This window comes from Electrona antarctica (genome assembly GCF_951216825.1).
Source record: "Electrona antarctica genome assembly, chromosome: 18".
Classification (NCBI taxonomy): Eukaryota; Metazoa; Chordata; class Actinopteri; order Myctophiformes; family Myctophidae; genus Electrona; species Electrona antarctica.
In genome coordinates this window covers 21,776,321-21,803,552 of record NC_136799.1, presented here as the reverse complement: position 1 = coordinate 21,803,552, position 27,232 = coordinate 21,776,321, and the positions used below count along the sequence as shown (strand labels likewise).

The window sequence follows — 27,232 nt, the reverse complement described above, 5'->3', positions numbered from 1 at the left end:
TTCCATTGTGTCCATTTCCTCTCATATTGTATCACTAAGCACCTTTCCAGTGATTAGCTTTCACTATTTTGACAGCGATAGTGGGACTCTCCTATTTATTTTATTTTCCAGGACAGGGAGGATGTGTACTTTGTAGAAGCTTTCTATTTGAGTGGCTGTATTGGTGAAAATTGGTGATAAATCTAAATCTAAATTAAAGTAAAATGTTAGTGCTTCTAATGTGTTCCTGTTTACTAGTAAGGCTCTTAAAGCTGAAATCCGGAACTTAATTTCTTTTTTTTTAAGATATTTTTTTGCGGCTTACGCCTTTTATTGGTTTTTGAAGGGACAGACAGGAAACGGGAGAGAGATGGGGGAAGACATGCAGTAAAGGCCGTGTCGGGCTCGGGAGTCGAACCCGCGGCACACTGCGACTGGATTACCAGTCGGGTGCCCAGACCGTTACGCCACCGCCTGGGCCCGGAACTTAATTTAATCAATAAAACTTTATTTTAGCCAATCTGTATGGTAGAGTTTGGTAATACCATAACTATATCTGCTGTGGTCTCCATTGAGACATTTAGACCCTGGTATCGGGTAAGACACCTACTGTAAGTAGTTCTGCCTGAAGCCCATAGCTCAGTGTCTCCCCTGGCCAAGCAGGAGTCTTATTAATGGCTTATTAACAGAGTGCTAGACATTTTTAGACCTGAGTTTGAATCCTGATTACAATTTACAATTTAGGCATTTAGCAGACGCTCTTAATCCAGAGCGATTTACATTAAGCAAGAACAAAAGCATGGGAATACATCACATGTAAAATGCATTTATCACGAAACATGCGTAAATAAACTATACATATATGCTATACTATGCTGTACATATATACTATGAAGTGCTATGACTACATACAATGCACTTATTGTGCTGTCTACATGACATGCTATAAGTCTGTTTCAAATGCTATATAAGTCTAAGAAGTGCTGTCTAAGGGGGTAGGGTAAGTGCTATGGGCCATGATGGAGTCTGAAAAGGTGGGTTTTCAGACTACGGCGGAAGATCGGGAGTGATGCTGCAGTTCTGATTGCAACGGGATGATTAGTTATGGATAGCAGGTTTGATATCTCCAGAATAGTGAAAAATGCACTTAAATCCTACATTTTTGTAAAGTTTCCTAAGAGAAAGCACAGTCGTAACATAAGCCCTTAGAGCCCTTTGACTCTGTGATTGATGTCTTTGAAGCAGAAACAGGCTCATGAGCAGCCCACTAATTGATGTCAAAGAGGAGGCAACCCCGCTAGGCTAGCGTGGTTGCTGCATGGTTGCTGCATGGTCACTGTCCCTGAAGCAGAAGTAACAGCTGATGTGCAGAACACAAGGCAGAGAAATGCCATTTTCACACTTCTGTGCCCCACATAGCCATCCAACTGCATCCTGTCATGAATCATGATATGTGTTGAGTTGTGAAATGACCTGTTTCCTGTGCCAAATAAAGAATTGCCCTGCCAACCTGAGCTTTTAATTAAGGCTTCATTTGCCCCTATAAATCCACGCATCTGTTGTATGAATTACATTTGTTCAATGTGTGCAATGCTGTAGGACAGGTCATTATTATACTCGAGAAGAATAGAAAAATGGAGGCATATTCCGTTTAGGTGTGCACAGCACAACCTGATAAATATCCAGTGCATAGTATCTGTAAAATCCTGATATTCAACACATCACAAGTGTTGAGAATTAATTTAAGCGAGAGATTATAAGATTCTGTAAAATATGCATGTGGATAGGGCTGGGTGCAATAACCGCAATAGCGGTTATCAAGTTATCATAACCAATATTCTTTTATTACAATTAGTATCCCATGATTTTGTAACCCATTTTTCACCCGGTGCCAATTGCCTAAGCTGTAATCCTGGGCACTACTCTCCCTCTGCCAACCTGGGGAGAGCCCCGAACTGAGCTCATGCTTCCTTCAACGCATGAGGAGGGAGCAGGCCACTTAGTGTGATACTGTGATACCGTGCCCCTTATATTATTATCATTATAACGATTATTATTATTATATATTTTTTATTTATTTAATTCAAAACAACCTTTTAGGTATCGCTCAATATGCTATACTGTCGGTAAAGGTAAACACCGATTTATTACCGCGATAACAAAGATCCATACTGCCCCAGCCCTATATGTGATATCAGTGGTCAGTGCCCACGTTAAATGAGCCCGTACTGATTTTGTTCTGAGCAGTGTGGCTTCAGTACTGGGCACGATGCCACCGCTGATGCAAAGCCACCATCTTTTCAGCTGCAGGGAGGCACTGTGGTCATTTCTAACAAGCTCTGCTCTTGTTTATCCTGCCCATCAGTACAGGGTTACAGTGTTAATGTTAATGCTTTAAGGCAGGGGTGCCCAAAAGGTAGATCGTGATCTACCAGTAGATCACACAGGCTGTGCAGGTAGACCACATGACATGCCCCTAAATATATATAATTTAAATAAATAACTAGTTTTGGCATCTGCCACAATTGTGAATCTGACAACAACAGAAGGCACTACTACTGAAGGTACCTGGGCTCATGGGTCAACTCAACTGAGCAAGATCTTAAAGTGAGGAAGGCACTTGCATGGAGGGCCTGGAACGGCATGGCCAGCGTACGGAACTCCAATCTCCCCGGTCAAATCAAACTGAGCTTCTTCTATGCAACGGTAGAGTCTGTTAGCTGGACCCTGAAGCCAACCCTGCAGAAGATGGTCTCTAGATGGGTGCTACCCCAGAATGTTGCATGCAGTACTTAACATCAGCAAGAGTACACATGTTACCAACATGAATCTGTATGATGGAATGCCAAGGGTGAGCCAGAAAATAGCAGCCAGGAGAATGAGACTAGCAGGACACTGCCAAAGTCACCAAGAGCTTCCAGCCAGCAAGTTAGTGCTGTGGGACTGGGAACCAACACACGGGCACAGGTCACGAGGATGTCCCACATTAACATATGTGGATGTACTAAAGAAAGACGCAGGAGTGCAAAGCACCAACGAGCTGGCCAGATATATGGAGAACCGGGATGACTGGAAGCAACGATGGAGGGCTTGTCTGAGGACGACAGAAAGAGAGAGAGAGAGAGCTCAAACCCACAATGCAATACTTTGTTTTCAAGAGTTTTTTGCACCATCGTCAGTAATTCAAAGTTATATACAAAAATATAAATACCCTACCAATTTCCCCGCTCTATTTCACATTCTAAGTAAATTTGTCTAATACTATTTTCAGCAATGGGATATTTTTTTTGGTGGGTTGAGCTGGTCATTTTGAAAGTAGCTCTCAAGTCTAAAATGTATGGGCAGTGGACACCCCTGCTTTAAGGCAGGGATGGTTATATGAGTACTGGTATGCAGAGTTGGACAGTGACTGAGTAAATGTACTTGAGGACTGTACGTACTGATTCTGAGGATCTGTACTTTACTTATTTATACTTATTACTCTTACTCAAATACATTTCCAATTCCAACTTCCAAGAAATATATTTTACTTTTACACACATTTCTTGGAAGGCTGTAGAGTACTGAGCACTTTTAGGTTGGCTGTTTTTTGAGGGGCACTAGCCCCTCAAAAAAACCCAACAACAACAAAAAAAACAACATCTAGCTTTCAGACATGACGTCATGTGGCAGCCAAGTCTATGGACTTTTATTATTTGTGTCTGGCTTCCCCCTCCACTCGCCAGCAGCAGCAGGGCTACTCTCGCTCGGTGTTCAAACTGTTGTTGTTAAGAGGGGACGATTGACACAATAAATCTTACCTTTCTCTGTATTGTATCAAAAAGGGAAAGTATAATCCTATTATACTAAGATGGGATGGGAATTAATATGCACAAAAACAAATTTCACCCACCCCAAGTTGATTCTGATTCTGATGTATTACGTAGTGGTTCTACAAGCAAGCACATCCGTGCATGCAAGGTTTCTCTGAAACAAGAGTTACAAGGTCCTATAAATGAATTGTGAAAACATTACAGCAATTCGTTGATGTGTAAAATAAGAAATGTACTTTTACGACTACTTGTACTTTAAGTATTTTTAAAAGCATGTACTCTTGAATACTTAAGTATATTTAAAAGCACATACTTTTTAATCCTACTTGAGTAATATTTTGACTAAGCTACTTTTACTTGTAGTGGAGTAGAGTACCTCTGCCGGTATGCCTGTCTTAATTGTGAGAATTGTCTGAATTGATGTTTGTTGTCAACTTTGTAAAACTGTGCTCTTTCTCTGCCAGCGTAAACCACCGCTAGAGGTCAACGACCTTTTTGAGGACATCAAAGATGGGGTGAAGCTCTTGGCTCTTCTGGAGGTGCTGTCTGGACAGAGACTTGTGAGTAACAACAATGTTGGATGAGCCTGTCAACCCATGTAGGCTTTATTTGCAGATGAACACAAAATGAAGGCTCAGGACCAGAGATTAACTTTTTTGTCCTTTGGTCTGGTCACAACGGGTGGTACATTTCATCCTCTGCCCGTCCTATGTATTATTTCACCAGCCAAATAGGTATTTAGATTACAGCACATCCAAATGATGGATGATCACCTTCCAAAATGGCTGTTCATTTTAGACAAACTAACCTGTTATGTCCCCTGATCATCAATTGCATTTGGATGGTGCCTAGTGTTTCCAATCTGCAAATGCTGGCATGAAGCCATTATGCAGTAGATTAAATCCTCAACATGTTGTGTGATATGGCCTCCCTTCTGCATCTTGTTCATTTCAACTACTTCTATGTCCTCAGCCCTGCGAGCAAGGCCGTCAGCTCAAGAGGATCCACTGGGTATCCAACATCGGCACTGCACTCAAGTTCCTTGAAGGACGGCGGGTAAGTTATGTACCGTTTGAAATTTGCCTTCAGATATATAGTACTTAGCTGTTGATGAACTTGAAAGTAATAATAATAAATAAATAAAAAACACTAATGTGTGCCCTTCAAACGATTTTAATGGGGAATGTCTTAATGGATTTCCCTATCCACGGCACTTCACACTCTACCTTAAGAGAGGCATGAGATAGATGAAGAGCTTTTCTTGATTGCATAACCCCTTGTTAGGTCTTCTGGTTGCCCTACTTTTCACTGGGCTCCCTAAGGAGACTTATAGTGTTTGTGACCTCTCTCCCATCATCCCTGCCTTCAGTCTGTGTATCGAGGATCTCCGGTCAGTCGCCGTTAAACAGCCTGTGTGTTCATATATACTCTACACATAGCTCTTGTTTGATGCATGATGTGTATGGGCTGGAGCGATGCTTGATTGTTACTCGCACTCTTACAAGTACTAGTGTACCATTGCTGTGCTATTTTAATAAGAACATTTGTTTGTGATGCCTCTGACTACCTTACTTAATAAACTGGTGACTGTTTGATTGTACAGTAGAATGCAAATGCAGTGTTTAATTAAGGCAGTCCTCTAGTGTAATATCTGGAGTGGTGTTATTTGCTACAATGCATCTACTTTTCTTTGTTTTGTTGAACACATTATTATATTTTGATTTTTCTCATCTTTTTTCTCATTCCTCCTCTTTATTCACTGGCTGTTTTCTGCCTCTATATGCTTTGGCTACACAGCTGGTCTTTGAATATTTAATGACATCGGAGAAGTGGCTGATGAATTCAAGAAAGTAAACTTGAAATACATAATTCTGCCTGTGTGCTTACACAGAAAATACAAATGTACCCTTTCGGGTTCAACAACTGTATTTCCTGTTGTATATTTAGTATTTTTGAATGACCCTTTGTCGCCTTTTCTTCCAGATCAAACTGGTTAACATTCATGCCACAGACATCGCAGACGGACGACCTTCAATTGTGCTTGGTTTGATATGGACCGTCATTCTGTACTTCCAGGTAATATTCAGTCAAATATACAGGAAACCCCCTTGTTTGTGTAGAAACTTGAATAGATAGTGTACTGTACTAGGGCATTCACTTCTAGTCATTTTTACTAGTTGACTAGTTGCCTAGTTTACTAGTCGACTAGTCGACTAGTTGTTTAACTACCTATTATGTAAAAAATAAAATCTTTTTTTTTTTCCTTTTTTGAAATAAATATTTGTACATTGAAAAACTGTGTACATGGTGACTATGACTATAATCTACCTGATCTTTTTTTTTCTTCTTATCAACTAGTCAACTAGTACCAACAAGGTCGACTAGTGGATTTACTAGTCGACTAGTAAACTAGTCGACTAGTTGCTTAATGCCCTATACTGTACTTATATGGTTTGGTCTGATGTGGATGTTCATCACATCAATATAGCAGATATAAGAGATATGTGAGTGAGTGAGCGAGTGTGCGTGCGTGCGTGTGTGCAGTGTAGTAGTCTAGAGATGGCTCAATGACTTCCTGCGGTTATACAGTGGTGTAACTGCTTTCTTGCTTCCTGTTCCCATTTTTAGATTGAAGAATTAACCAGTAACCTGCCGGCCCTTCACGCCCTGTCCAGCAGCAACTCTTCTCTGGATAGCATGGCCAGCTCTGAGACTGGCAGCCCTCCTATGAAGAGGAAAGTAGTTCCCAAGTTCCAGGGCAGTGCCAAGAAGTCCCTGCTCCGATGGGTGCAGGTCACAGCTGCAAAGTACGGTGCTTGTTCCAAGTTGCTTGCTGCTGTTTATAAAATGTTGCACAAGCACTATTTCCACCTGGGAATTGACTGATTTCAGTCTAATTCTGACTGTGATCTTGATATTGTACCTTGACCTTTGACCCTTTTTTTAACATAAATGTTAATCATATTTGGGGCAGCATACTGATCATTCTCAAGTTTCAGGACATTTCAGATCTGTTCACAAGTTACATTACATGAACCTTTTTGAACTTTTTTGATGTTTGTATTATGTCTTGGGCAGTTTATTGACAATATGGCCATCCATTCTAAAGTTATTTAGTAAATGGACAAATAGACAAACAAAAGAAATGGGGCAAAAATATATCCCCGCCCATATTTTTCTAAACAACCGCATCATAATACTATATAATTTCTGTTATGTGTGACTAACTATATTATGAACTATATGTACATTCTATGTTGTTTATATGTTTTATTTCTTTATAACTATATAATGTATGTAGCCTATACATTATGCATTGTAAGCAATGCATCCGTTACAATATATACAGAGTATGTACATTATGCAATATTGTAGAAGTCCACCAAAACACCACTAATTTAAACTAAACTAAATGAATACTTCCCTGTGTGCTTATTAAGGCGTCATGGCATTGAGGTGAGGGACTTTGGTGCCAGTTGGCGCAATGGCGTCGCCTTCTACTCTGTGGTTCACGCCATCAGGCCAGACCTGGTGGACATGGATGTGGTATGCAGGAGGAGCAACAGGGAAAACCTCGAGGAGGCCTTTTCGATCGCAGAGAATGACCTGGGCATCCCTCGTCTGCTGGAACCAGAAGGTCCTTTTTCTCTCTTCATACTGACAATGCTGACAGAATAGCAGTAAAGATACCCGTAATAACGTAGAAAATTACTGTTTCTTCTCTGTGCATTGATGTCAAGTCTGTGATTCAAATCAAACAGCAGAAAACGCAATTTATTAGATATGAATCAATCTTAGTAATACATCAATGCATGATGAATGGTGACTTTGTTATTATCCATGCTGAAGAAGAACATCATTTATTATTCCCAGTTTATTTGCGGCTGTGCAAGAATGTCTGTGGATATGAGGCAATCTGCAGCAGCAGCTCTGCAGTCATGTCTGGACTGTGGAGAGAGCGGGGGAGGATGGTAGGAGGGTGGAGGAGTCGTGATAGGCTTTATTAAGAGAGGATGCACACTGAAACATCTCTGCTTTTAGATCAATCCTGATTTTCAACAAAGCTAAAGTCAAGGATGGAGATGACAGTAGATGTGCCAAATTAGCTTTCAGTCTTTCTGAGGATTGCTAAATTTAACTCTCCTTCAGGACATTAAAGTGTTTTTTTATGTCACATTTACGTCATAGAAACATGTCATATCTCAAGTTTTTTTATGCATCAGACTGTGATTACAGTGAACGACCCTGTCATCCAATTCGTATTCTGCATACATGTATTTGGGTGTGGCTGAGTCCGCCATTGTCTTGGAGGTGCAAACATAGATTATCAGCTTTGAGTTTGTGAGATGGATCGTATAAAGTAATATATGTATGTATGTCCTAGTGCAAAAACTATGGTTAAGTATCATAGTGCATGGACCAGCATGTCCTGCAACATGAAAAATGAAAACAGGACATTCAAATATGATTTTCTCTAGCTCCTGAGCCACACAAAAGGAGCCAAGTCCACCCAATAAGAACTTTGTTTGCACCTTTTTGTATTTGCACGTATTAGAGAGCATGGTCAAGTAGGTAGGGCTGGTGAGAATTACCCAGAATTTCTCACCAGTTAATATCAATTGATTACGGTTCACAACTGTGTCCTGTACGCGCTCGTAACACTCACACGAAAATGAAAATTGGCTTATGCTTTCTATGGGAACGAAGTTTTTAAAATCGTAATATCTCAGATTCTTCTTTTTGGCTCAAAACAACCTTGATTTGAGTTTATCAGACTCTGTGTTTTCATCTGTAGATGTGGATGTCGACAAGCCAGATGAGAAATCCATCATGACATATGTGGCTCAGTTCCTCAAGCACTACCCCAACCCTCACCACTCTGAAACCGACGGACAGGATGAGGTACCTCCATTACTCTATTGTTTTTACTGTAGGGTTAGAGGCGAGCCAATAGATACAGTGTATTACAGTATCATATATACTGTAACATAGATGCAGTATGTTCTCATCATCTTAAGAAAACCTGTTATTGTGGTTCTCAATTGTTGTGCAACAGCGCTTGTGGCTTATAATGTTATTTTGTATGCCAATCTTTTAAAGCTACAATCCGTACATTTTATGTTCGTTGTCTCTCCCAGCAGAGAGAGGTAATTGCAAAAATGTCCGAACCACAATAATGATGCCAGTGTCCAATCAATGTCAATTAAGTTATTTGAAACAGTGCATGTCCACTGTTTCAAATAACTGACATTGTCAATCAGTTGGTGTCCTACCCGACAACAGGGTAAAACTTTTGTATTAACATACTTTACCATACAGATTTGTTTAACTAAAATCGTCCCGGATTGTAGCTTTAAAGATATAAATTAGCATGAATCTGTATATCAATCAATTGATCGATCAGTCGATCAATCAATCACCAGCACTGAAGTCTCCGTCCTTGTGCACTCATTTCATTTCTCCATCTATTCACTTTTATTTTTTTTGGGCCATATTAAGCTGCTTCTTGGCTCAATTCCAACTTTTGCGCTCACAGTCCCAGTTTTGCAGGTAAGTGTTCATAGTAGTTGCATGTGTATGTTTGCTGTGCATCCCCTATCTCAGCCTTTCCATCCCGTCCCTCCCTCCCACATCCATTTGGTTCTTCTTTCCCCTTATTACTCTTAACGCTTGTTTGTGCTGTGTTTGCATCTCTCTGTGTGCTGCTTACCTGGATAGTTTGCTCCCCACGATATAGAGCAAATGCTTGAGGTATGTGTGACTAAATTTAATCCGAGATCTGAGGAAGATATCTTTAGTATCCATGATGATCCCTCCCACATTCATAAAACTACGCTTCATATGGGATATCTGTAAATACTGTTTTCCTCTTTCATCTTTTTTTTTTAATCTGGAATGTCTTAGATTAGTTTATTTAATATTTATTTTACCCACGACAACATGCTGTCTGTCTGCTTCCCGGGGTGCATGCTGACAGAGAGAGGAGCGGAAGGTGCTCAGAGAGCTTAAGGTGTTCCTGGATCAGTTGGAGAGAGACGTGCTGCGGGCCCAGGGGGCCGAGGGCAACCTCACCGACAAGTACCAGGTGAATCAGAGCTACATCATTGCATAACATTCTGCTTGGGGAAAGAACAGAAAGGAATGGAATAGAATTGGAACTCTATTTCCCACAAAATATGGTGCTAGAATTTGAATAGGAGATAAGGTATCTCCTATAGATAAGGTAATCAACGCAGTAATCTAATTCCACAAGACATCAGTGGCTCAGGGGTAGAGCTGACGGTTGGGAACCCTGAGTTCATGTCGAAGTGTCCTTGAGCAAGACTCTTAACCCCTAATTGCTCCTAATGAGCAGGTTTGTGCCTATTGGTGTATGAATGCCATTGGTGTGAATGGGTGAATGAATGTAATGCACATGTAAAGCGCCTTGGATAAAGGCATTTACCATTAATCAGGTCATGACATGACTGAGATTCCAGTGCATATTACAAATGCCTCTACATGCATGGATGCCTGTGATCTCCTTTTCCTCAATTCTTATTTGTTGCTGTGTTCTCTGTCTCTTTTTCAACATGCCAGGCATTCAAGAGCTTTCGTGTTCAATACGAGATGAAGAAGAAGCAGACGGAGCCACTGCTGCAACCAGTTCACAGGGACGGGAAGCTGTCTGTGGACCAGGCCCTAGTCAAACAGGCCTGGGACCGTGTGTCCATCAGGGTGAGTGTGGTATTGTACAGTATAGTAATAGTACATACACAGTCACCACAGACTGACTTAGCAAACATAGGACCACTTGTTCAGATCTCAACAACAGTTACTATGGCACAAAACAACTTATTCACACACACAATACTAGTCTACACTACATACAGTAAGTAATTCATAGGCCGGATAGAAGGGAAACAGAACTTAATTCTTCTTTTATTATTAGCCACCCCGAAAAAAAGACCACATCAAATTATCATTATTTTAATTCATGTTGGGATATCATTTTCTTTCTGTTAGCTGCAGAACTACTAGCAGTCTGTTATCTCAGTCATAATGAGAGAAGTGCAACCCATTGCCCTTCTCTTCCTTGTCCTCAATAAAGTGTTCATTGGGGCGCAAAGCTTTGAATCAGTGTTCATTAGGAGGGGTGGGAGAGGGGAACAGAGCAGGTTTTTGTTCACTGGGTAGACTGCTCCTCTGCACCGACACAGCTTGTCTACTCAGACAACTCTTTTGCAGAGCTAATGCATGACCCCATGTGGAAACATGGTTCAGATTGGTGTACTGTCCTCACTGTTGGGATCTTTGCTATAATTGTAATGTACTGGTTCTAATGGTTTTCCGTGTCCTATGCAGCTGCTGGACTGGCACATTCATCTGGACAAGTCTCTGCCAGGCCCCCTGGGAGTGATCGGAGCGTGGCTCCATCGAGCAGAGATCGCTCTCAGAGAGGAAATTCCTATCCAGCAGGCCCACGAGGAGACAGCAAATATTATTCACAGAAAGCTGGAGCAGCATAAGGTATGGCAAATATCACATGGAGGTTGCAAAGTCCACAGATTTGTTTTAGTCCAAATGGAAGTGCATGGGAACATTTACCAGCACTCACAATTTAATGTCACTGTCATTGAACGTCTTGAAATCATGTGTTGGCATGGATTTGAGTATGATATATTGTGTTTACACGTTTCAGGAAGTATTAAAGAATCTAGAATCACACAGACAGACCTTCCATCAGATCCACAGAGACCGATCAGTCAATGGTGTACCTGTCCCCCCTGACCAGCTTCAAGACATGGCTGAACGGTATCTCCCTTGTCACACCTATTTGTATTGAATAATGGATTATTGTCTCCACCAGGCCGAAGGCATTAGGAGAGAGTATGTTTTGCACTCCATCCGTCCGTCCGTCCATCCGTCCGTCTGTGTCCGTCCGTCTGTGAACAGCTAATCCCCGGCACCGTTAACCCAGTTGATGCCAAATTTTGCACACACACTCCCTGGATGCAGATGAACCTCTGCCCCAAAATTTCCAGAACGGCCTGTTATAGCGCCTCCAGGAGGCCGACTTTTGAAAAACATTTTTTTTTATATTACTCCTCTATATTATATTACTCCTTCTGTCCAAAAATCCCGCAAATTGTTACACACTATCTCTATAGTCATGTGTTCAAGATGGATCTGTCCGATATTTCATATTCCATCCTAATTGGCTAACATTGGCTTTCAAAGTTTGCAGGATTGGCCCTTTTGAAACAAAATTCCTCAAATCATGAACGCAGCATGCAATTTCACAGACTTTCCTACTAGGCTGAGGAATATATCCCACCCTTTTCACATTGGCCTGTCATAGCGCCACCAACAGGTGGATTTTTGCAAAACACATTTTTGGAACAAAATGCCTCAAATCATCCAATTGCCATCAATGGTGTAAGAACAAATGGCACCCTTTTCACATTGGCCTATTATAGCGCCACCAGGAGGCCACAACCTGACCTGGCCTGGTGGAGACCTGTGCCCCGAGGGGCACTTTTTCTAGTTATTATTGTATTCAATCTTTGCAAAGTATGACATTACAGCAACTAATGAAAGTAGTTTCATTTTCATACAGGAGATTATTCTAATATATTGTACATAATAGCCCACCACACTACTGTATGTTCCGGAACCTTGTTAATTGAATGGAAAAGCAAGACAATGGTTCTTCCCTACTAGTATAGGCCTTGCTCCAGTCAGATCAGACCCGATAATGAAGTTTAAAGAACCTCAACCATCTGCCTTGTGGAGGATAGTGTTGTTGTTTTTCTTCACCCTGCATCGGAAGAACTCAAAGGTAACAATTTAATGATTGCTCAAAATAAACCTTTTATGTGCAGGTTCAATTTTGTGTCCATGTCATCTTATGGTCACCTGATCAAACTCGAATTCTGGGAGATGAAGTACCGTTTGATGGCATTCCTCATCTTGGCTGAGTCTAAGCTCAAGTCCTGGATCATCAAATATGGACGACGAGACTCAGTTGAACTGTTGTTGCAAAGCTACATTGTGAGTTGGAAATGCTACAGATTTCTATGGCTATATTAATATAATATAATATTACGTATATGTATATGTATTATATAATTATATTTCGCCAGGTTTATCTAAAATATTTCTGTACTTTTCTGTTTTTGTCTTCCTTTCCAGGCATTCATTGAAGGCCACAAGTTCTTTGAGCAGTATGAGATAACATTCAAAGCCCTCGTGCAAGCTGCAGAGGTTTATGTCAAATCTGATAGTTCAGGTGAGATTTCTTTCTTTTTACTTTTCTTACTTTTGTGCTTTGTGATGATTGTGTTTTTGCTGCGGGCATAATAAAGCAAGCATTCTAATTATTCACTGTTTCATCAATTTCATGTTACAGGTTCTAAAACCTGTAACAGAGGTAAGTCTAAAAAACCCTGTGCACCAATTTTAATAGATGGAATGCTCTGCCATTGCCTTGATTGGTTTTGTGCCTCCTCTTTGTTTAATCCCTGACACCACAATTCCCTGCCTGTCTCCTAAACTACTATCCTGAAAAATATGGGGGGAAATGGAGTTTTGTCTTCTAATATACCGCTAACACACAAAGTTTAAAATTTTAATTAAATTGCTGCAACATTACTATCTGCATGGCACATTAATGTTCACTGTAGCTGGAATGCTGGAAACCATTTGGCATGATATTTTTCACTTAAAATGTAATCATTAAATGAAAGTGTAATTGTAATTTTCATGTTTATATAGAAATTTAGGGTGGGATCTTATTTAAACTGTGAATAAGGGCGTTCAGGTTGCGCAGGGGTAAGGTCCTGCCTTCCCCCCACGGAGACTAGAGTTTTGAATCCTATACGAACACTCCTCACTCTGTGTATCAGAGGAGTCACTTGATAGTCTGTACTCTCCCTACACTAGGACCAACTGTATGAGTAGCAGACAACTGACAAGGGACTACAATACACAGTGAATCGGGAATTGACAGAAGGACTAATTTGGGATATAAAATCACACCTGTGTGAAGTGAGGGGCGCTCTAATCAGCATGCATCATCGTACATCATCATCAAGAATGGTGGTCCCTTATTGGCCAACGGTTCCCACCGACACACACATGCCGATTTGCTCAGATACATATGACGTAAATTCTTCATTCATGTCAACGTCAATGGCATTCAATGTTTGTGTTCAGACAACACAAACATTAAACACTATAGCTGAAGGTATAGGATGGGCTAGTGCCCCTCAAAAACAAAGAAGACGGAAACCCCGTAAATATGTTCAGGATACATTCTAACTTCTTCAACGTGTTCTCCACAGTGGATGAATTAGAGGGGGTGAGTAAGTTCCTGAGTGACACAACGGCCCAGTGGAAGAGCCTGTCAGTGGAGGTGCGCTGTGTCCGCAGCATGCTGGAAGAGGTGATCTCAAACTGGGAGAAGTACAGCAGCACGGTGGCTGGTCTGCAGGCCTGGCTGGAGGACGCTGAACAGATGGTGAACCAGTCCGAGAACACCAAACGAGTAAGTAGAATTATGAGTCATTTTCATTTTCTATAATACTGTATACTAAACATGTATTATTCATGATGATGATTCATGATGACTATTTTTGAGTGGTGCAAACCACTCCAACAACTGGCTTTGTACCCGTGTACCTGTGTTTGTTCGTACCAAAAAAACGAGCATGATTACTATGGTCACTGACATTACGTCAGACCACAGCTGATCAGGCTATATAAGACCTTGCACCACTCAGTTTACACAGGTGTGATTTTTATGTATATGATGTATTACTATGTTTTTTGTTCTTGCTTACTGTAAATCGCTCTGGATTAAGAGCGTCTGCTAAATGCCTAAATTGTAAATTGAAAATTGTATTATGGTATTACAAGTTCAAACATTGCTATCAAGTAAAAGCAATGGAACGATAATAATGAATACATTTCTAGTTATTTCTAGTTATATCTTTATCAATTAATTTAGTTGTATGCACTGTACAGCACAATGACAATAAAGGCTTTCTAATATAAATTATTTTGAGTAAATTCCTGTGAATGTAATTAAATTATGTATGGTATTTTCATGGGTAATTACAGCTAGGTAATAACATTAACTGTTGGCATGTTTCATTTAGGCCACTGTTTCTCAAAGTGCGGTCTGGGGACCCCCAGAGACCCTTGACAAGGTTACATGGGATCCCCAGCTAAATTGATAGTTAGGAACCAAATGGGCCCTTACTGTACAAGACTGTAACTTTCAGTGTGCAAATTGAGCCAAATTTAACACTGGGGTCCCAGAAATCAAAATCAAAAATCAAACGGAGGTCCATGGCCTAATTCATTCTCAACAAAGGTTGAGAAGGGTATTGTTATTGTCATGTGTGCCAGAATGAACAGCTCTTATAGTTGATTTTGTGCTGGCACACAGAAACACCTAGAACAAGTTCCTGAGCACAGCATATACAGCATATATACAGCGGCAGTAACAGCAATGAACAACTATTATTTTTACCTCCCCACTGCTGTAGGAGTTCTTCAGAAGCATCTCCTACTGGATCCAGCAGCACATGGACATGAACGACGCCGGTAACTTCCTCATCGAGACCTGTGACGACACGATCTCGCGAGATCTGAAGCAGCAGCTTCTCCTGCTCAACGGGCGATGGAGGGAGCTGTTTGTCAAAGTCAAACATGTAAATTTGTCTCGCCTTTTCATATTTAACAAGAAATAACGGTTATGAATAAATACTCCACCGAATAAGATCAACGTATAATGATGCTCCTTGCTCATACATCACATTGACAGTTCAGGGTTTGTGCTTTTCTGTTGCAGTATGCAAGAGCAGATGAGGTGGATAAGTTGAGACAAGACTATCAGGAGGGAATTAACACCCTGAAAATGTTCATGGATGCCACCAATGAGAAGATGAACGCTCCCGTCCAGGTGTCTTTCCTGAATGTCAGAACGTTTGTTCAGGATGTTGAGGTATGTAATGTAATGTATAAAATCTGTACGTACATACTGTGTACATGTGTAGGACCAGTGAATACTATTTTCTCAATTGGAGTTGGATCCATACCATACATACAGTATGTGTATACCTTTTGTATGTTAGTACTGTATGTAATTATGTCTGCCACAGTCTTACATTTCTTATCCCTTAGAATGTGCCATTATTGTGTGCCATTATAGAGTAGGTCACTTTTTGAAAACAGTGGGTGTCTCATTTTGTATTCAAACTAAATTTGCAACCATATCTTCAGAGCAAAGATTTGCAGTATTACTTTGTAACACTGCAAATGTACACATGGACCCCTTAACGGTCCACTTGTTTCCATTTGTTCACTGTACGATGAACACTCAGGTTTTTACTGTGGCATTACATAGTAAAATACTGAGGGGCATGAATCTTGCACCTCAGACAGCAGCTTAGTGAATGATAATGCATCCTGACAGACTGTGACCTACACGTCCCGTAGCAAGCTGGACTCTGTCACATCACCCCTTGATGCAGTGCAGCATTATGATGTGCAGTTCATCCCATTTAATCCACCCTAACATGTTCCATTGTTCATTTAGGTTCTGCTTCGATGCTTTATCACATTTGGTGTGTAGTTCATTGCATAATAAAAAAAGTGCATCAATATTTATTTTGTATTTTGTATCCTCTTCATGTAGGAGATCAAGCACAAATTGCCAGCGATGGAGGCAGCGTGTAAGGCAGCTGGCCGCACTGCTCAATTATTAACCAAAGACACTCCGGAGGAGGAGGTTTCACACATGTTGGCTATGATGGCCTCTATTAAAGAGCAGTTGAGCAAGGTATGTCTGGCTTATGGCTGTCTCTCCAATGTGTGTGTGTGTGTGTGTGTGTGTGTGTGTGTGTGTGTGTGTGTGTGTGTGTGTGTGTGTGTGTGTGTGTGTGTGTGTGTGTGTGTGTGTGTGTGTGTGTGTGTGTGTGTGTGTGTGTGTGTGTGTGTGTGTGTGTGTGTGTGTGTGTGTGTGCGCGTGGCAGGTATTACGCTTTGAGCTTCATGCAATACCTCTTGTGAACCAGTAGTGGTCCTACCTGACCAACCACAAGATCTAAATGTCTCCCCCCCCCCCCCCCCCCGATGTTTTTATGTGGCCACACCCACCAGTTCATTAAGTATACCTGGTGTTCACTTTAGCACCACCCACCTGAACTTAAGTCTCACAATGCATCGTGTTTTGACTTGTTGTTGTTCAAGTGGTTAGCACTTGGAGCCTGAAACAGTGGCGTGTTGAATCGGCTCCTGTGAGACGGCAGCACACTTCTTTCAATTCATCATCCTTTTCTCCTCCTGGTCAGATAAGGGAGAGATGTCTGCCTCTGCTGAGGGAGACCCATTCACTTCTTCCTCCACTGGAGGAGATGGAGAAGAACATCACAGGTTTCTACCAGGCTCTGGAGAAGGCCAGCTATGTCACCAGCACAAGGGACTCTGAGGGCCCCGGAGACTTCAAACAGAAATGCCAGGTGACCTTGAGAAAGGGGCTTTAGATGTGAACATCCTGTGGAATTTAGGCTTGGAATGCCTCAATTTATATTGCTTATCTTATCTTTTGTGTTTCTCTGAAAAGAAAAAGAAAAGAAAAAAAGGTTAATGAAATCGAAAGGTGGAACCAATTGGACCGAACTTTGATTCTGCCTATGTGGGCGGATACTGCCAATGTGTTTCAATGGGAGCAGAGCGGTTTCTATTTGAGAAAAAATAAAATGCTCCGTTCCCATTGAAAAGCATTGGCAGAATTTCCACTCTAGCATTTATTACATGTCATTTTCAGCTGACAATGCTTTTTTGACTCCCATAGTCCCAGGGTATTACTGTAGGTTGAGGGCTAACCCACTGAGTGGCTGTTATATACTGTAGGAGCTGGTGACCTTCACGCAGAGCTGTAAGAAGTGTCTAACAGTGATAGAGAAGAACCATCAGACCATCCAGAGACTTCTGGACAACAGTAAGACCCTGCAGCCCATGGACATGGGTCTTCTACAGAAAAGAGTAACGGATCTGCAGGCTTCCTCACAGGTATGCAATGTCACTTTTGCAGTAGTTGTTGTGGTTTGGGCACAATTTATTGTATATGTTTGTGAGGGTCACAGTTAGGGATTCAGTAACTTTGATGGATGATCATCCTTTCCATTCATTATTGAGAATTAATTTGAACATGTGGTCTTGTTCAGGGCATGATCAAAGAATCCACAGAGTGGAGGAAACATGTGGAGGCCAACAGTAGCCTAATGAAGAGATTTGACGAGTCCCGGGTGGAGCTGGAGAAAGTTCTAAAGATGGCTCAGAGTTGTCTGACTGAGAGAGGCAACCCAGAGGAACTGCTGAAGAAACACACGGTAGGAAAATAACTCATCCTTGCTTGCCCACAACAAAGAGCATCATTTTGGGCCCGAGAGGATGGCAGTTACCACCCATATCGTTCGCAGTGGGGTGTCAGTCCTTTTATGTCTATTTCCGGTTTGATTGGCTGAAACTTTGCCATCTTTGTTCTCTTTAGTTGTGATAAGTGCAATATAGGCTATTGGGCAAGTGCAATATTATATGATCCCCGTGGTCCCCCTTATTTGAACATTGAACATTGTTCTCTCTATTTATTTCTGATGAAAGCACAATATATGTGGTCCCCCCATTTATTTCTTTTAACGGTGCATCATAGATGTAATAGAATGAGATGACTTGACTATGACAGACTAACAGTTTATGACATGGTGTTGCTCCATCCGTGTTTCTTAATTTCTTTTTTGATACTACTGTTTGTTTGCTTGGATGCCACAATTTTACATTGTATGTTTTCCCATGAATATGTGCATTCTGTACATAATATTTGACCCACTTTCAAAGGGTGTCAGACAGTGCTAATTATATCTGTGTGCCATTTTCCTACATAAAGACCTTCTGTTTTTATTGGCACACTGCCATAAATCCCAATTGGTGTTGCACAGGTAGCCTACACCATGTTACCATTGCAATGAAAATCCTCTCTAGGATGTAGGAATTATTCAACCTAGGCAATACATATGTGTATGAGACCTACAGTAGGTTGTGGCTAGTCCATTTATGTCCAAATCAGCATACAGTAATGTCGTCACTGTTAATCCAATTGTACAGTAACTCAAAAGTACTACAAAAGTAGTACACACTGTAAGTGAAATGACCACTGAAGATTTTGGATACATTTCTGAAATGTGATCATTTTCATGAATTGTTTTCAAGGAGTTCTTTGGGCAGTTGGACCAACGAGTCCTGAATGCGTTCCTCAAGGCCTGCGATGAGCTGACAGACATTCTGCCCGACCAGGAACAACAGTCCTTACAGGAAACTGTCAGGAAGCTGCATAAACACTGGAAGGTTTGTCCCATGGCCACTGTCATAGTTAAAATAATAATGATTATAATAAACATATTAATATTAGTTAGAAATGAATAGGGTAAAAATAATTGTACTATTAATCACATATCATGATTTCTTGTTAAATAAATAATTATGACTGGAATTGTATGGACTTTTTCATACCTTAAGTTACTGTAACTTATATAATTGATGGCAAAACTTCGAGCAGCACCAAGTAGCCTACACATGCCTATGCCCTGAGTGTCTCCTTTGCCTCCCCTCTGTTTTGACCTTTTATTTTGTTCCTCTCAGGATATCCAGACCGATGCCCCCTTTCACCTCCTTCACCTGAAGGTGGAGGTGGAGAGGAGCAAGCTCATGGTGTCCCTGCAGGAGTGCCAGGCAGAGGTGACGAGGGAGAACCGCCACCTGGCCAGCGTGGGGAGCGAGAGGCTCATTAAGGAGCACAGGGTAAGAGGCAGCTGGCTGCGCATCATGTATCAATGAATTGATTCACTTAATGCAGAGAAAGCGGAGGCTGCTCTGATGTCAAGGATATACTTATTTTGAATTGCCTTCGTTCAGTGGCATTTGTCTGCTTCAGTGTCCCCATTAAAGATTAATTCTACTAAAATATCAAAGTTGTCCAGAATCTGTCATCTATCATAAACATGATAAACATTAGGACATTTAGAAATGTTTATCCACATGATTATACCCGTAGAATTGAATGCATAGTACCAACATTTCTACATTGTAATGGCGGACAGCATAGGAAGTACTCATACTAAAAGGTATCCATAGCAATAAGCGTCCTCAGGTGCCCCTGAGAAGTAGGTGGCTGTGGACACATTCTTTCCTTGTGAATGAGTCATTGTATTCGGTGTACATGATATACAATAAACACTAGCCCACTGAATCTTCTGGAAGTGAAAAATAACCATCCTGTTTATATACTGCAGTGAAAGTGTTGTCCTTCTTTAGGCCTTTTTTAGAGAAAAGGGCCCTCAGTCCGTCTGTGAGAAGAGGTTACAACTGATGGAGGAACTCTGTCAGAAACTTCCTGATAGTGACCCTGCTCACCAAACCCTGGAGGCTACCAGAAAGGCCTACTCTGAGGTCAGGGAGGAAATTGATTGCACATATCAGAAACTAATGCATCACCCAGATAAATGGAAGGAGTACCACTCAAGGTATAAATGATTAAGTACCGTAATTACATAATTGCATTTGCCAGTTAATCACATTTACAGTAAGTAAGCAATAGCAATGCTTTCTATTTCTTCCTAAAATAACAATGTCTATTTACAGGTATGCAGAGCTCTCATGCTGGCTGATATCAAAAGAGAGCCAGCTCAGGCTGCTTAGAAACCGTGCCAGTGACCCCAATAAATATGGGCAGGTGAAGGCCACCATCACAGTAAGTCTTCTTCAGGCACACATTCTCGCTTATAATGTACAGCATTACATATAATACATCATGCACATGCATACTTTACACTGATCCATCAATGTTGTTGTTGTTTTGTTTTTTTATTGTTATTATCCGACGTTTATCCTCATTCGACCACGTCTATCCGGTAACGTGACATCTTTGCGCTGCGTAAAATATGCTCTCTCCATTTCCAACTGTGTTTACTCCTCATACTCCTCACGTTTAATTTCCTTTATTTAATGCGGATTGCATTCACACCTGCAGTGAATCGAAGTCAGGTGCGCTTTGAAGCGAAGCAAAACCCCCGTTTTTGGGCGAATTAGAATGTTTGATCCGCATCAGACTTCGAATGAGTCTTCACACCTGCCAAACGAAACGTACTTTCCGACAATATGCAGCAGGATTCGTTTTAATCGTTTGGTGTGAATGCAACATTAGATGTGAAAAGGTCTTTTTTGTCACTACTATCATGTCGTCTAACCCACATGGATTATGCTTGCAGGAACTGAGGAATGAAGCAGAGCTACAGGAAGGCAACCTTGGCTGGCTCAAGGCTCGTATGGCCATTCTGATTGAGATCAGTTCTGACAGTGAAGCCCAGAGACAAGCAGCAACGCTTAGCAAACTCTCTGCTGATTTTAAGGGCCTCCTCTCCTCCCTGTTAGAGGTAGGTATTGTCTTTCAGCAATGTTCAACATTAGAGATGTTTTTTACAAGAAAAGGAAATCACACAAAGTGAGGTAGATGCTTGTGTGTTATCCTTTGGGACACATTGTTGTGCATTATCACTTGGATACCTAGGCAAACGTGTAGTGCCTCTGGTAAGGTAGAGATAACTGTAACATACAGCAATCTATATATCTATATCTATTCCTCTATATCAAGAGGAACTACATTTCATTATACTGTACACACTGCACCCTTTCTGGCTATTGTACACTGTGGTTTTCAATATGCTTCTTTAGAATAGTATTTCATTGATTGGTTGAGGCAGGGGGAAAAACACTATTCTATCTATCTTATTGTTCTGCCTCATAGGCTGAGAAGATGGTACTGGCTGTGGGGGACTGTGTGCAGTTCAGGGAGGAGGTGAGAACCACTCTGGATGAGCTGGTTCAGGGGCAGAAGGAGGCCCATGCTGAAGTCACCAGGATTCTAGACTGTAAGACCGTTCGAGAGGCCCAGCAGCTACTGCTTGGACACCAGGTGAGCCCCATGAAGCTCACAATGCTCATCAATTTACATTGAGCTTAACTATACTGGGTATACTGGGTATATCAAATAAGTATATCTAAAAACAACAATAAAATCTGTCCACAGACAGATTTTATTGTTGTTTTTAGATAACTTATTTGATTTAATATTGATTAGATTATCTTATCGTTTCCATCTTATTTAAATATTTATCCATTTATAATGTAAAACAAAAACTGAAGTGCAATCATCAATAGACCTTCTGAAGTGAATTTACATTTTTGTTATCGTCTTATTCAAATGCATATGAATTCAAAGCAATTTCACAAAACAATTCACCCATAAATAAATAAATAAATATACATACCGGTAAATAAATACGAGATAAGGATTAGTAATTCAAATAGCAAAATCGTAGCACACAATCATTCCTAATGGATTTATCTTTGGTCCACAGCAACTTGTGAAACGTCTGAAGCTGAAAAGGAAGGACGTACAGCAGTTGGTATCCAGGGGTCAGCAGCTGCAGGCCGAGGAGGGACTGGGGGAGACATTACACCAGGACCTGCACAGTCTGGAGAACACACTCAGCAAAATGGAACAGAACATGGACTCACAGGAGCAAAGCCTAGAGGTGAGCTCATAGGCTACTTTCCCAAAGTGCATTGAAAGACAGAGAGGCCAACCATTCGGGTTAACTACAATATTTTGTTGTATTGCTTAAATGGGACGTTATTTGTGTCCATAAACAATCCGATTCATTTTGATCCTGGGTCTCATATTGTTTCCGGTTTAAAAAGTATTGTATTAAACCCGCAAAATAATCGCAATGTTTGACCACGTAAGACGTTGAGGCTATTGCATAGAAATCCTACTCTGTCTTGTCCATGGTGAACGACGGCTGATATTATCTCTTATCCCCCCCCCCCCCCCCCCCCCCCCACACACACACACACACACACACACACACACACACACACACACACACACACACGTAAAGTGACTATTATTATTATTATTATTACCCTTATTATTATTATCCTTATTATTATTATTATTATTATTATTATTATCCTCAGGTCACACTGGCAGCATGGCAGGAATTTGACAGTCAACAGGAAGCTGTGCTGGGGTTTGTCAACAAGGCCCAATCCGCAATGGAGAGAGATCTCAATTTTAGCAGTCCAGAGAGCCTGGGTGTTGAACTGGACCAGGCCAAGGTTAGTCAAACTGGTCATGATTGATTAGGTTCACGTCAGTTCACTTCAACATTAAGGTCATATTCACACCTAATACTTCAGTAGACTCGATGCGAATGGGCGGAGAAGTTGCGATTCTTGCATATTCTTGCGTTTGCCTTCACACTGCGCTGTCATCCGCAGCAATTATTGGAAACGCAGCAAGGAACTTTATCAATCTGTTCAATTCATAAACTACACAGTGAAATCTATGGTGTTAAAATTATACTTCGAGTAATAGTTATTGGACAGTAACGTGGATGCAGTGTGTCGTCTGGGACTGGACGTCTCTCTCTCGTCTCTCTCTATTGACTGTGTGTGTGTGTGTGTGTGTGTGTGTGTGTGTGTGTGTGTGTGTGTGTGTGTGTGTGTGTGTGTGTGTGTGTGTGTGTGTGTGTGTGTGTGTGTGTGTGTGTGTGTGTGTGTGTGTGTGTGTGTGTGTGTGTGTGTTTGCGCGCACGCACGCATGCACGCTCTGTTCTTTTGGGCATGTGGAGGCACAGCGCAGTGAGCGCAGACAGCAGCGCAAAATGAATTATCCGATGTTTATCCTCATTCGACCACGTCTATCCATGGTAACGTGACATCTTTGCGCTGCGTAAAATATGCTCTCTCCGTCTCCAACTGTGTTTACTCCTCATGCTCCTCACGTTTCATTTCCCTTATTTGATGCGATTGCATTCACACCTGCAGTGAATCGAAGACAGGTACGCTTGGAAGCGAAGCGAAAACCCAGTTTTTTGTCGGAGTAGAATGCGGTTCTATGATGCGCATCAGACTTCGAATGAGGCTTCACACCTGCCAAACGAAGCGCACTTTCCGACAATGTGCAGCAGGATTCCTTTTAATCGCAGTAAAGCTTTCTGGTGTGAATATGACCTAAAACTCATGAGAGAGAACCTTAATGATTATGAGATTTACACAGGTTGCTGAATGTAAACTAACTAAACTAGTCTTTCATTCCTTCCTCAATAGGTTCTGTTAAAACAATGTGAAGCTGAGGCATCCCATATGAACACCTTACTGAGGAGGGCAACAGAAATCCAACTAGGACCAAAGAACAAGACTTTGCTCTTGAGCCAAGCTCGCTCTCTCAGTGAGCAAGTGGGAAAAGTGGAGGCTGGCCTAAAAAAAGAGTAAGACTTACCATGGCTTGTTGTCAAAAGGTTACAGAGAGTCAAGTACTATCCTATAATTTTGTCCACTTCATTATTATTAATTATTATTTACAGGTGTCTAACAACCCACTATTACATTTTTTTATTGTATTAAACAATAGTTGGATGCATTCAATATTATCATTACAATATCATATCATTATATGCTACGTACAGTATTGGCAGTTTATTAGTGATACAACTATAATGGATACTTCTTTATTCCAGTGTCAAGGCTCTTGAAGGAATGAAAACTCAGTGGGACGAGTTTGGAAGTGGGTTTGAGGCCTTTTCCGTATGGATATCTGATAAAGAAAAACAACTCGACACACTGAAAAGTTCTACTGTTCTTCTTGACCAGCAGATCCATACAGTGAAGGTACTGTGAATTACAAAGCTGTGATCTTTCACTGTACCCTGTACCTTCTGATTCTACGCTGTACTCAACCTACCTACATAACGAACAACCTACCCCCTTTCTAAGCATTTTTTCAGTGGTCATTTCACTGGCTTAGTTAACATCTGGTCTTCCTTGCCTCTGTGCCCAGGCTATCAGTGCAGAACTTCAACAAAGGGTGGAGGTTCTGTCTCAGCTGGAGGCACACTCACAGGCAATGGCCCAGTTTGTGTCCTCAGGGGAGGCAGCTCGTATCAAGGCCCGTTTGACCCAGATCGGAAGGTACTGGGAGGAACTGAAGGAGAGCGTGCAGCAGGTTGACGGACAGCTGGAGGAAAGCTCCTCTCACCAGCAGAAGTTCAACACCAGCCTGCAGGAGGTATATACTGACACATAAAATAATCGTTTTAGTTGCTAATAATAAACACCTAAGCAGTATTGTATTGGACGGTGTTTCACAGCGAAAATAGACGAATGTTTGAAATTGTTTGGAAAATAAAAAATTGGAAAATGATGGGTACATGATGCAGTTTGTGGTCTCCGATGTCTTCCAGGCACAGAAAACACTTGGTGACTTGCATATAAAACTAGAACATCCTGTCACATCGTGTGACTCCTCGTCTGAGACATATAAAGCTCTACAGAACCACATGGTAATTCACAATTAAATTGTCTTCACATTCTCTTCTATTCTTACCTACTATATTTGGAGGTAAACTTATCAGTATCTGTTCCTCCTCTCTATACTGTGTGAGCCTTCCTCTCAGTTAATGTAACGTGTTGTGTTGTTTAAACTTTCTCCAGGATGTATATCAGTGTCTGGAGAGGCTGAAGACGACCTTGCTGTCACTGTCTGCTGGGGCCAGAAGACTCAATGACAGGGAACATGCAGAGAAGGAGGTTACAGCTCTACTAACCAGCTATGAACAAAATATACACCAGGCAAAAGATAAACAAAGCACCCTGGAGAACCTGCTATCCCTTTGGCAAAGGTAAGGACAGTATTTGTATATGGACATACTGTACACACACAGGATTTTGCTAGTATGCAGAAAAATCGGGGTGTATTGATTGAAACATTGCACCATGTGCTCAGATAGTTGCCACCTGACCCTGCACATTTCGATGTAGAATTCACATTCATGGTCATATCTATTGTTGCATTTCAGGTATGAGAAGGATCGCTCCAACTTTGTTTCCTGCTTGGAGAGAAGTGAATGTGCATCCAAACCAGAGAGCCACGGCCTGTCGGCTGATAAAACCAAGCTCCAGACTGAGATACAGGATTTGCAGGTACAGTTAAAGGAGCATTCAGTGATTTGGGTGATTTGGAAAACCACCCAGTCCGCCCCGGTAACAAAATGTGTACATGCACGCTCTACAGTGGGGGGAAGTGCAACAGGCCAACAGCATGTGCACCAAGGCCCGCCCCCACTCGATCATGATTGGAGGAAGGCCCCACTCATCCTGATTGGATGAAGGTTTTGCCACCCGCCACCAAAACTGATTGGTGGCGGGTGGCAACTGGTTTTTTGACCCCAGGGGCTCACTGGGGACAGGGAGGAACTCCTTATATGGTCAGCACACTCTATAGTAGGGAGGATTATCCAGAAAAAAAGAAAAAATAAGTGATATTTGAATTAAGTCAAATCACTGAATATACCTTTAATAAACATATACATACAAACATATATCACACATCACATTCCGTGCTCACACATACACAAAGCTGTGCATAGGACGGGTTAGCGCCCCTCAAAAACATAATTACATTTCAATATACAGTTTACAAACTTTACACATGAATCAAATACTGAGGAAAATCTCATGATGTTTGCAGGGAATGCACCATGAAGTGAGGTCCTTGGAGCCCCTTCATGCTGGACTGGTATCCATGGAGAGATCCTTGTATCCAACAGCTTCAGAGGAGAGGGTAAAGCAGCTTAAAGGAGATTTAGAGATGCTGCAGAAGAGACTGCAGTGTCAGAATGAAGCCGTTCCTCACCGGTAAGATTGATTCTCACTGCAGAGATGCTTTGCCATTCATATTTAGGCCATACTGTAGTTTCATATCGCAGGTTAAGCTTAAGATTTAATTCTGAGTGTACTGGACGCATAATAGTTACAAATGGATAAAAGAATGAATACACACTAGATTTTACTGTACTGGTCTAGCTCAGATCGTTGCTTTTACCATAACATGATCAAACTGCATTTGTGCATAATTATTGGCATTGGCATTTTAACATACTTGAATTGTATTGTTGCAGTGTATACAACAATTCAAATAATGTCAGTAAGCTATTCATTTGATAAATAATCTAACCTTTCTGGCACTAATTTCCAGCCCTATCCAGTCCACATACTTGAAGTATGTGACTACATTTTGCGAACACTTCTTGCCAATAGTCAAGAAGTGACATTATATCTCTCATCCTCACATTTACCTCCCCACATTCCCATCCTCTCAACCAGAATCCGAGAGCTTCAGAATCACCTCTCCCACATGGAGCATTTTGACCAGACCCTGCTGAAGTTCTCCCAGTGGAGTGAGACCATGCTTTCCTCTCTCCATTCAGCCTCACAAATCAACATCACCAACCTGCAACCAGCTGTGACCCATGTAAAGGTAAGAGTGACCCCTC

General features: G+C 41.4%; 1 protein-coding gene across 1 annotated transcript in view; it reads left to right on the top strand.

Annotated features, from left to right (window-relative positions):
• syne1b (spectrin repeat containing, nuclear envelope 1b) overlaps nt 1–27,232 on the top strand; it is a gene marked incomplete at its 5' end in the record, with an annotated part of 113,565 nt that overhangs the window by 6,091 nt on the left and 80,242 nt on the right. Inside the window, 38 exon segments of the mRNA XM_079528331.1 lie at nt 4,256–4,351; nt 4,764–4,847; nt 5,161–5,181; nt 5,775–5,867; nt 6,420–6,598; nt 7,232–7,428; nt 8,587–8,693; nt 9,291–9,341; nt 9,769–9,876; nt 10,371–10,508; nt 11,136–11,300; nt 11,473–11,585; nt 12,656–12,824; nt 12,966–13,062; nt 13,183–13,203; nt 14,117–14,319; nt 15,326–15,490; nt 15,631–15,783; nt 16,477–16,620; nt 17,132–17,299; nt 17,694–17,852; nt 18,008–18,172; nt 19,050–19,184; nt 19,479–19,637; nt 20,151–20,359; nt 20,478–20,586; nt 21,104–21,268; nt 21,640–21,807; nt 22,253–22,429; nt 22,875–23,015; nt 24,009–24,169; nt 24,419–24,569; nt 24,739–24,966; nt 25,142–25,240; nt 25,392–25,579; nt 25,757–25,880; nt 26,428–26,594; nt 27,063–27,216. Of these exon segments, the coding sequence (XP_079384457.1) occupies nt 4,256–4,351; nt 4,764–4,847; nt 5,161–5,181; nt 5,775–5,867; nt 6,420–6,598; nt 7,232–7,428; nt 8,587–8,693; nt 9,291–9,341; nt 9,769–9,876; nt 10,371–10,508; nt 11,136–11,300; nt 11,473–11,585; nt 12,656–12,824; nt 12,966–13,062; nt 13,183–13,203; nt 14,117–14,319; nt 15,326–15,490; nt 15,631–15,783; nt 16,477–16,620; nt 17,132–17,299; nt 17,694–17,852; nt 18,008–18,172; nt 19,050–19,184; nt 19,479–19,637; nt 20,151–20,359; nt 20,478–20,586; nt 21,104–21,268; nt 21,640–21,807; nt 22,253–22,429; nt 22,875–23,015; nt 24,009–24,169; nt 24,419–24,569; nt 24,739–24,966; nt 25,142–25,240; nt 25,392–25,579; nt 25,757–25,880; nt 26,428–26,594; nt 27,063–27,216 (5,331 nt within the window).